This window comes from Dromiciops gliroides, chromosome 4 (assembly GCF_019393635.1).
Source record: "Dromiciops gliroides isolate mDroGli1 chromosome 4, mDroGli1.pri, whole genome shotgun sequence".
In the NCBI taxonomy this organism is placed as follows: domain Eukaryota; kingdom Metazoa; phylum Chordata; class Mammalia; order Microbiotheria; family Microbiotheriidae; genus Dromiciops; species Dromiciops gliroides.
This window is the reverse complement of record NC_057864.1, coordinates 240,251,278-240,262,788: the sequence shown is the minus strand read 5'-3', so window position 1 is coordinate 240,262,788 and position 11,511 is coordinate 240,251,278. Positions and strand designations below refer to the sequence as shown.

The window sequence follows — 11,511 nt, the reverse complement described above, 5'->3', positions numbered from 1 at the left end:
GACTCTGAAATGTAGAGGTAAAAAGGGACTAAATTCCAGGTATGGGACTATGTGCAAAGCTTAGAGTTGGGACATGGAATGTTGTAGGAACAACAGGAAGTAATACAGTATGCCTAGAACATAGGGCACAAAAGAAATTAATGTGCTACAAGGCAGGAAAGGTAGGTAGGAGCCAGATTCTGAAAATAGAAGAGTTTATATTTTATCCTAGAAATAAAATAAAGTCACTAGTGTTACTTGAGCAGGTTGATCAACTAAATTCCAGTGTAAAAATTCTGAAAAGCAAAGCAAAAACAAAAATTAATTAAAGCATTAAACATATCATGTCCATTTTTTATCTGTTATAAATTTTATTTCTCTTTTTAAATGTTGTGCTATTTCTTCTTATTGAGTATTCTTAGTTGTCTTGAAATACAGAGAATTCTGTAATTCATTAGGCATTACTTCACTTTCCCATATTTTTACAGCATCAGTTGAATGCTTTCTAATTTCTTTGAGAATTTAGATCTTTCCTTTTGTTTTTAGGATGCTTTATTTGATTTATTTGTTTAAATTCTGGAAATTTAGTGAGTTATTTTCATCTTGAAATCTTTTGTGCTTCAGGCTGTTTCCTTTAAATTTCCCTCTTATTGACTTTCTGATTCCTGTCCCTTTGTTCATGGTAGCCCAGAGTGTGGGCTGCAAAGCTACCACCACTGCCTCCCATGTTTGAGGGATTTAGAGTTCACCAACCTAGGTCCATTTCCTCTGTAGCCAATAGGAAGGACTGGTTTGTCCTGATGTGGATTTAAATAACCTTTCTTTTTGGCCTAGTACAACCACACATCCTGCCCCCATGTGTTCTTCCTTTTCCTTCTCTGGCTAGGATGAATCAATATCTGTTATATTTGCAGAGCAGGTGAGCTCAAAGGATTTTCTAGGCTCAAACTTTATAAGTCTTAGGAAAACTTAAACTTGACCTGGTTACAGAGAAATGGAAATTATTTTAAGCCTCTATTCCCTTCATATCACTGAGTAAAATCTGCCTGCTACTTGTTATAGGGTAGGAAAGATGACCTCAGGGGAGTGAGTCCTGGTAGAGTTGGCACCAAGAGAGGCATCCCAAGATGGGTCCCAGGCATAAGCCCTTGGGTCAATATGTGCTTTTCTGCCAGAAGTGTTGAGGCATATTTTCAGATATTTACTCACAAGATTTTACCTTTCGGGGGTTTTCTCTCCTGTTATATATTCAAGTGTTTATTCTCAGTATCTGAAAATTAATTTCTCTTGTTTTCAAGTCTTAACTGATAATGGCTTTTGGAGAAAGTGTCTAATTTCCTATCTTGTTGGTCCCTTAGTTGAAAGTCGTCCAGCTTCTTTCTAAAGCCACACACATGAGAAAATTACTCACTTATTGTCACAGAAAAAGCAAATGTTAAAAATAAAAGGGAATGACCTTCATATGTTAATGACAATGTGATGGCTTCACAGGAGAAGAATTCCTAACAAAGGATATGCTTAGATGCTTGCCTGCAAGTGGCTCTGAGATTTTCACAGGCTTTACCTGTTTGGAATTATTAAGCTGTGATCCTGGAAGCATATAAGAATATATACTCTCCAGTGCATAGATTCAATGATTTGCTGCTTGCCCAGTTTATATATGTATAGGACCTTTTTTCGAATCCAGCAACCTCCTCAGTGATCCCTTCACATCTTTGTTCCTCAAGGTATATATCATTGGGTTGAGGGTGGGGGTCACCACAGTGTAGAAGAGGGCTAGAAACTTACTCCGTTTCTGAGTATATTCATTTTTGGGCTGTATGTAGACAGCAATTATGGTTCCAAAGTACAAGGCTACAACCATCAGATGGGAACCACATGTTCCAAATAATTTCCAACGGCCTTCAGTTGACTTCATCTTCAGTGTAGTTCTAGCAATGCAGCCATAAGAAACCAGGATAAGAGCTAGAGGTATTACAACATAGAGGATACTGGCTATGGAAAGCTCAGTTTCCACAAAAGTGGTGTCTACAGCAGCAATTTTGATCAAGGCTGGAGCCTCACACATAAAACCTTCCACCCTATGGTGAGGGCAAAAAGGCAATTGAAAAGTCAATATTGATTGAATCAAGGTTCCCACAAAACTACTGGTCCAAATCACAGCTGCCAACTGTTTGAGAAACTTTGGGTGCATGATAATAGTATAGTGAAGGGGGCGGCAGACAGCAATGTAGCGATCATAAGCCATAACAGTCAGGAGAATGCACTCAGTGGAACCCAATCCCAGAACAATATATAGCTGCATAACACAACCAATGTAAGTAATAGTCTTATCAGTACCACTAAGATTCCATAACATCTGAGGGATAATGCTGGTAGTGAAGCAGATATCCAAAAAAGAGAGGTTGGAAAGGAAAAAATACATTGGGGTGTGGAGTTTGGGATCTAGGTAAGAGATCAGTATGATGGTTGTATTTCCCATCAAGGTAAGAATGTAAAATATGGTGATGATGAAAAGGAGGGCCATCTCTAGTTGAGGCTGGTCGGAAAAACCCAATAGAATGAACCCCATTGGGCTGCTCTTATTGGTCTTTTCCATTATGTCTTAACTGTGAGTTAAACTTCCTTGATCATTCACATTAGTCATCCTGTTATAAGAAAGTAAGAGAGCCTTAGTGAGGGTTATTTTATATTTAGCTTAGCAAAATGACTAAATAAACATGTTTCGAAACAAAAAAAAAAAGCAGACATACTCTCAGACAGAGTTTGGATATATCACTAAACAGATAAGATGCAGAGCTCCATGGAAGAGGAATACACACAAAAAGAGCTACAAAAAAAGAAATAATACAAATTAATAAGCAATAATTATTAAGCACCTACTATGTTCAAAGCACTATTGAAAAAGACTGTGATAGAAAGTTTGACACTGGCTGAAACCTATATACATCACAACCAAAATGATAGGAACACTGAGATACTTATATAGATATGGATATTTACAGAAAAACTGATACATTAGCCAAAATATGCCATAGATGTCTAAAGATGACAATACCCATAGTTACTTTTTGGAAAAGATAGCTAAATAAATTCTTTTATAGAAGTTAATAAAAAGAAAAATACCTTTCCAAAGATACTGAGAGGTATAGATATATAGATTGAAGTCATAGAAATAAACATTATAATTACTGTTATTACAATTACTAGAATCACAGATTCTCAAGCTTGGAAAGCATTTTGAGGTAATCTACTACAATTCATATTTGAAGAGGCATCTCCTCCCTAATATGCCCAAAAAAGGACAGCCAGTCTCCACTGGAAAATTAACATTAATGGAAAACCTTCTACCTACTGAGTCAAAACACTCAACTTTTAGACAATTTTAATGTTAATAAATTTGTCTTTATATGTATCAGAAATATACTTCTTGATTCTCCTCCTATTGCTTCTAATTCTGCCTCCTTGGGTCAAGCATAAAAAAAGTCTAATGCACATCCCCAAAGATGGTGGAAGAAAGGCTGTGACTCTCCCAGTCCCGGAAAAGCTGTCCACATACCTCCAAAATAATGTGATATGACAACTCTTGGAGCAGCATCACCCACATAAGAACACAGTGAGACTCTTTTCAAGCCAAAGACTGCTTAATTAGGTGACTGGGATCACCTGCTGTTTGGGCTGAGAGAGGAATGCAGCACATGGAACAGGACCAGCCTTGAGCAGGTGGCACCTCCAAACAAAGCCTCAGAATCTTCAGCAGCTTCTTCTGAAGCTCAGCTCATGGACTAGTGAGGGAGTCCATCGGTGGGGGGGAATAGCTGCTGTCTCTGCTGGAACTGAGGCAGGGCACCCACATTCTGAACCAGCAAGCAAAATTGAGGACAGCCACCCAGTCGGGGAGGGGCACAGGCACACCAAGCTTCCAACCATAGAGAATCAGATTTCAATCAGACTTCTGTTTCCGGGTCAAAGAGAAAGAAGGCCATGGTTACTCAAGGGCCAGGGAGGCTGAGAAAAAGCCCAATCACCCCCTGGGCCAAGCTGTAGCTTGCAACAGTGTGTCCTGGAAGCAACGCTACACTTTAAGGAGTTAAAAGCCAAGAAATAGGTGATAAAGGTGAGTAAGCAGAAAAAAGCAGCAGACCATCGAAAGCTGCTTTGGGGACAAGCTAGACAAGAATACACCCTTGGAAGAAGATAATAACAAAGTTAAAGCTCCTGCATCCAAAGCTTTCAAAAAATATGATTTGGTCTCAGGGCTTGGAAGTGCTCAAAAGGGATTTTGAAGAGAAAGTAGGAGAGATAGAAGGAAGATTTAGAGAGGTTGAGGAAATAATGGAAAAAGAAATGAAAGCAATGTGGGAAAGTCATGAGAAAAAAGTCAACAGCTAAAAAAGCCAAATGAAAAAGGAGATACAAAAGCTCTCTGAAGAAAATAATTGCCTTAGAATTGAGATTGAACAAATGGAAGGTAGTGACTTTATGAGAAACTAAGACAGAGTAAAGCAAATCCAAATGAATGAAAAAGTAGAGGGCAATATGAAATATGTCCCTGGAAAAACAGCTGACCAGAAGAGATCATTTGAAAATCATTGGACTACCTGAAAACCATGACCATAATAAGACCTTAGACAGCATCTTCCAAGAGATTGTCAGGGGAAATTACCCTGATATTCTAGAAGCAGAGAGCAAAGTAGAAATTGAAAGAATCCACCAATCACCTCCTGAAAGAGATCACAAAAGGAAAACTTCCAGGAATATTATAGCCAAATTCCAGAGATCCCTAGTCAAGGAGAAAATATTGCAAGCAGTTAGAAAAAAAGGAATTCAAATACTGTGGAGCCACAGTCAGGATACCACAAGATCTAGCAGCTTCTACATTAAAGGACTGTAGGGCATTGAATATGATATTCCAGAGAGCAAAGGAACTGGGACTACAATCTAAAACCTAAACTAGCAAAACTGAGTATAATCTTTCAGGGGGAAAATGGTACTTCAATGAAAAAGAAGACTTTCAGGCATTTGTGATGAAAAGACCTGAACTAAATAGAAAATTTGACTTTCAAATACAAGATCCTTGAGAAGCATAAAAAGGTAAACAGGAAAAAGAAATCATGTGGAACATTAAAAGGATAAACAGTTTACATTCTTACATGAGAAGATAATACTTCCAACTCATAAGAACTTTCTCAGTATTAGGGCAGCTGAAAAGACTATACTTAGACAGAAGGGATCATATCTGTAAAGCATTTATCCTTATTTTTGTAGGGCAGGCAGAGTGGGATGGCTTATGTCTGGAGCTGGATTTGGGCTCGGGGCCTCCTGGGTCCAGGGCTGGTGTTTTTTCCACTGTGTCACTTACCTGACCCATGATGACATCTTTAAAATAAAGTTAAGGGGTAAGAGGAATGCAGTGGAAGAAAGGGAAAGGGAGAGATGGAAGGGTGTAAAGTATCTCAAATAAAAGAAACAAGAAAAAGCTTATGGAGTGGAGGGGGAAATTGGGAAGGAGCAGGAGAGTGATTGAGACCTGCTTTCATCAGAAGTGGCTCAAAGAGGGAATAACATAAACACTCAAGTTCGTATAGCAATATATTTTGCCCTGAGGGAAAGTGGGAGGGGAAGGGGAAAAGGGGGGGGGAGATGAAGAAATCAAGGGCAGATTGGGGGAGGGGGGCAATAAAAAGCAAAACACTTTTGAGGAGGGATAGGGTGAAAGAAGATAGAAAATAGAGTAGATATCAAGGGGAGGGAATAGGATGAAGGGAAATATTTAGCAATAGTAACGATGAAAGAAATAATGAGCAGGATGCTATCAGAAGGATATATGAAAAAATGCAAACCATCAACAGAGGAAGAACAGATGGTATTTGAATACAGATTGAAGTATAAGTTTATTTGTTAGTTCCTCTTGCTAAAGTTATTCTATTTTCTTTCACAACTTGAGTAATGTGAAGATGGGTGGCATAATTGCATATGTATGACTTATATTGAATTGCTTGATTCCATAGGAAGGGTTGAGGAAAGAGGGAGGAAGAAAATTTAGAAGACAAAGTTTTAAAAGAACAATCAATGTGAAAAAATGGTGAGCAGGTGGATTTCAGAGAAACCTGGAAGGACTTACATGAATTGATGCTGAGTGAGATGAGCAGAACCAGGAGAACATTGTACACAGTATCAACAATATTGTGTGTTGATCAACTGTGATAGACCTGACTCTTCTCAGCAATACAATGATCCAAGATAATTTCAAAGGACTCATAATGGAAAATGCTCTCCAAACCCAGAAAAAAAGAACTGTGGAATCTAGAAGCAGATTGCACCATACTATTTCTACTTTTTTTGTTTTCCTTTTTTGAGGGTTTTTTTTTTCCCTTTTGTTCTGATTCCTCCTTCACAGCATGACTAATGCAAAAATGTGTTTAATGTGATTGTACATGTATAACCTATATCAGATTGCTTGCTGTCTTGGGGATGGGGTCAGGGAGGGAGGGAGGGAGAAAGATTTGAAACTAGAAATCCAATAAAAACAAATGTTGAAAACTATCTCTACATGTAACTAGAAAATAATAAAATACTATATTATCAAAAAAGTCTAATCCTTCTTCTACATGACATATCTTTTAAGAATGTAGACAGCTTCATGGGCAGATAGGTGGTGCAGTGGATAAAGCTCCGGCCCTGGATTCAGAAGGACCTGAGTTCAAATCCGACCTCAGACACTTACTAGCTGTGTGACCTAGGGCAAGTCACTTTAACCCCCATTGCCCCACAAAAAAAGGAAAAGAATGTAGACAGCTTCAATAAACGTTTCCTCTTCAAGTTAATTTCAATTTTCTCCAAGTAATCTTCTTGTAGGACAATTTCAGTTCCCCTCACAATTATTATCACAACTTTATAAGCTTCTTTTTAAGCTTGTTTCATTTATAAGTTTGTTCATTTCATTGAGTGTGCTAATATAATTGTTTATAATAACTCTGGGACCAAAAACAACTCAATACACCACTTTATGTATGGTCTGACCAGTAGAGATTACAATTGGTTAGCATCTTCTGGACACTTATTCTATTGATGCTACTTAGCGATAATGGTAGTTGCAATATTGATGTTTATGTGGCATTTTGCAATATAACTTCTTTATATGCATTGAATTTATTTTAAAAGTGAATGGAAATATTAAGAAAGTAAATTTAACTCAGGCAACTGAACATTTAGCTTTTTTTCATGCTAAAGAAAGTAGCTATTGAGGGTAAAAGTAGGAAGCTGTTCTTCCGTACCTCTCTTTTCCCTGTTACCTCACTCCCAGCCATTATCCCCAACCATAATTTTTCATTCATCAGTAGTGCATAGTCATAAATTCACACTTACTTAGTACAATGTCCTGATTTCATAGATGAAGAAATTGAAGCTAAAGGAGATTTTGAATTACCTACAGTGACATGGATAGTATGACTTCCACCTTTCTATAGTCTGAATTGCCTTTTTTTGTAAGAGGTATGACCCTTGACTGCTTCTCCCATGTTTGAAACATTGATATTATATTGACTCTTTCATCTCCCTTACTTGTTCATACCTAATTATTCCCCAAATCCTGTCTGTTCTATCATAGTAAAATCTCTAATATTTACCTTCTCCTTTCTGTTTCCAGTCACCATTATAGTAGAGACCTGCATTGATCTGTCAGAATTATTGTAATTGTCTCCAACAAGATCTTATCTTCTTTCCTCTGCATTCTTTCCCTTCAATCCAACCATTACAAGCAGCCAAGATAATCATCCTTATGTATATATGTGGCTGGGACACTTTTCCACTCAAAACTTGGCTAAAGTTCTTCTTTTCTATGGAGTAAAGTACCATCATGTCTATTATCAATAATAGTATTTCCATAGTCTGCACTCCAACCATACCAGCCTACTCTTCACTACTCATAATGCTATATTCTTATTTCTTTCCATGCCTTCGATCACAGGTTCCTATTCTTGAAATGTTTCCTCATTCCTTCCATTCTGAAGTCTTAATAATCATTTAGATCACACCAGAAATGCCTCTTCCTCCTTCTTGCTTCAGAACTCATATAATACTTGATTTGTACCTGCCAAGAATTTATCTTACATTATTTAGTATCTTATTTGTGTGTGTGCCATATGTCCTACTTAACCTACATATGTTCATGAAGGGAGAATTTTATTTTATCTAAACTTTTAAATCTTATAATGTTTAGAATAATGAACTGTATACTAAGTAGGTACTAAATAAATGTATTTTGAATGAAATTAAAGGATATAAGATTCAAGGTAAGAGAGACATTGTTAGATAGCAGTTTGGAAAAAAAGATGTGAGGAAGTTGGAGAAATATAAGCTGAGTATAATAAGTCAATTGTGTACAATGGCAGAAAACTTCAAGTATTCAGAGGATAGCATCCAAGCTGGGAAAGGGTTTGTGACCATTTCAAATGAGGACGATTTCATGGAACTGAGGGTGTTTAACTTATAGAATAGAAGACTAAAAGGGGGAAAAATAGCTTTCCTTAAATATTTGAAGTTCTGTCACCATGAAATGGGATTTGATTTGTTCAATTTGGATGCAGAGAGTGGATCCCCTTTCCCCACTACAATCAGCTAAAGAGAATTTCATCTTGGAATAATGATAAAAACTCAAACCTGTTTTCACAGTCTTGGCTATATTATTTCACCATATGTTTACTTTCCTCAGTGGGAAAAAATCTGTAACAACAAATACAAAAATCATCTATGTCAGTGCTTTATTCATTTGGTCCCAAGAGGTAATAATCCTCACCTCTGAGACTCATTTGTCATTATGGAGAGGTCCTAATTTCTCAAGGACATTTATGGCTGGTTTTGCCAGTGGTCCTCACAGTAACTACTTGTATAGGTCCAAAGTTACACCTAAATGATTGGGAAACTGTTTCAGTATCTGTGTGAACTCTACTCCCTGCTGAAGAGGCAGATAGTTGACACTTTTTCCTATTAAAGCCTGCAATACAGCTCTGTTATTTACACAATTATAAATTTCTCCTGTTCAGTCAACAGTCATTTATTAAACACTTACCATGTGTCTGGTGTTATCCTGTAGTCCTTATTTAAACCCTTTAATCTGAAGTCAAGCAGTGTTTACTATGTCTTTCAGCTAACACAGCTAGTATAGTGCTTTTTGTGTCCATAGAAACTAAGTCTGCTAAGTATATATCACTAGATCAGATGCCAGAGGGAGCCTGCTCACCTCCAGATGAGTTAAGACAAGAGATTTTTTGTTTGTTTGTGTGTTTGTTTAACCATAGGCTCCAATATAGCTTTTCTTAGAACCTAGGTAATCAACTGGATGATTTATTTTGGTCCTCTCAATTCCTAGGCATCCTTACTCATTGATTCTTGGGGTTTTTTTTCTTGTTTTTGACCTGAATATATTCCAAGAAGATTTCTGAGCCTGCTTCCAAATATATGCAGCTCCTGTCTCTCTGTTTTACGTTAGAAAATTTATTTAACCTCACTGTTTCAGTCTACCATTAATTAAATAGGGGTAATAGTAATATTACCTTTTTCACATGGTTCTTCTAATGATCAAATGGAGTAATTTATGAAAGCATCATTTAAGTGGGAACTGCTATTATTAAACTTGCTGCTCAGTCTGGAGATAAGAGGGGAAAGAGCAGGGATAACCCCACTTTAGATGAGGGTAATAAATTTTATAGATGCTTTAGACAGCATTTAAAGTATGGTCTTTATGAGCTATATAGTGCATTTTAAATTCCCTCTTGTTATGCTAACTACTTATTCCATATTGAAGGAAAGGAATTGTGATCATTTTTTTTTTCAGATTTAGAAGGAACATACAAAAGCATTGAGGCAAAGCATTCATGTCATTTGAAATACAACTCAAAAGTAACTAATTCTGCTTCCCTTTCATCTCAATCTTTTGAATATAGATAGATATACCTTCCTGTGAATGGTCAAAATCTAACTATAGGAAATAAAGGATAAAAGTGTGCCTCTGCTATACCTACCAGTAAGAATTTCAGTGCCAGAACATGAAGTTCTTCCTGGAGGAAGAGCTAGAAAGCCTATCACCTGCAACTTAAATTTGTTCCAAGTAGGTGATTTGTCTAATTTGCTCTGTTGAGGACTCAGGAGACTCCCTTTCAGACAACTCTTTTGAGCTACTGTCAGAGAGGTCCCTCTGGTGAGAGAAAAGCAGCAGGGACTTTTGTTTTTATTGTTGCAGAAAAAAACAATGATACGAATTTTCTGTGCTATACCATCTATCCACTATTGAAAGACTAATTCTGGTCAAAGAAAAACTGAAAAGTCTTTCAGTAACATACTTGAAAATTGGAAATTATAATGAATTAAGTTGAAAGATAAAAAGGATATTTCAATTTTATCTTCTTCCCGTTACTTATGATTTCATTGATGCAGAGAATTCCTGGTGAGAAAATTCTGCCAATGCATATCAGCAGTTCTTCTGCAACTCAAAGTCCCAAGGAGTTTTTCACTTGGAAGTGCTAAAATGTAAGTGGTTTTGCCAGGGTCATATAGCCAACATTGTCAGAGATGAGTCTTGAAGTGAGACTTGCTATCTCTGAAGCTGGCTTACTGTGTCATGCTGTCTCAAAGGTGCTTTGATAAGGCAACTATTCTAATAAATTACCTCACATAAGGAGTTCATGTCAAACATTTCAAATATAGTATTTTGGAATATTACTTAAATTACTCATTTTAAAGTTATCTGCAGCTTTATAAAATTTCTCCCCCATAATCATCAGTGCCATCAGTGAAATAAGGAGGACAGTACTATGTCCTCCAAACAATTAATATGTCAGAATATAGTAGAGTGAAAACTAAATATAAGGACAATAAGCATGAATATGAATGGGATAAATTATCTTTTAAAAATCAAAGTATCGGGGGCAGCTGGATGGTGAAGTGGTTGGGGCACTGGCCCTGGATTCAGGAGTACCTGGGTTTGGATCCGGCCTCAGACACTTGACATTTGCTAGCTGTGTGACCCTGGGCAAGTCACTTAGCCCCCATTGCCTGCCAAAAAAACACAAAAAAACACAAAAATCAAAGTATCTCTGAATGGATTTGGGAGTCAGGGGATTATAATATGTTGCCTACAAGAAGGACAACTAAAATGTGAGGTTCATTATAAAAATGCTTTTTTTCATGTTAATGACTGATTTTGGTTTTGCACTGCTGTCATTTCCAAAATTTTCCTTTCTTTTATAACCCAACCTCACAACAAAGGAAAATAGTTTAATAAAACCATGAGTATTATTGCATCTGAGAGACCATAAAAAAATTGTCTCCTGTGATCCTATTATCATTGAAAACCCATTGAAAGGACTTTGAAGATAAAATAAGAGAGGTAGAGGAAAAAATGGAAAGAAAAATAAGAGTGATACAGAAAGGTCATGAAAAAAAAGCCAACAGCTTGAAAAGCCAAATTGGCCAAATGGAAAAGGAGGTACAAAAGCTCTCTGAAGGAAATCATTGCTTAAAAGTTAGGATTGA

The 11,511-nt window shown here is 36.9% G+C and overlaps 1 protein-coding gene across 1 annotated transcript; it reads right to left on the bottom strand.

The window, feature by feature from the left end:
- Positions 1 to 1,633: 1,633 nt before the first annotated feature.
- LOC122754941 (olfactory receptor 2G3-like) lies at positions 1,634 to 2,578 on the bottom strand. The gene has a single exon (XM_044003369.1). It carries the CDS (start codon positions 2,576 to 2,578, stop codon positions 1,634 to 1,636), a length of 945 nt encoding a protein of 314 aa, XP_043859304.1.
- Between the last annotated feature and the right edge of the window lie 8,933 nt (positions 2,579 to 11,511).

What these genes read in the sequence shown, in the direction of transcription:
- LOC122754941 (XM_044003369.1), bottom strand. Translation starts at nt 2,578, where the DNA reads ATGGAAAAGACCAATAAGAGCAGCCCAATGGGGTTCATTCTATTGGGT.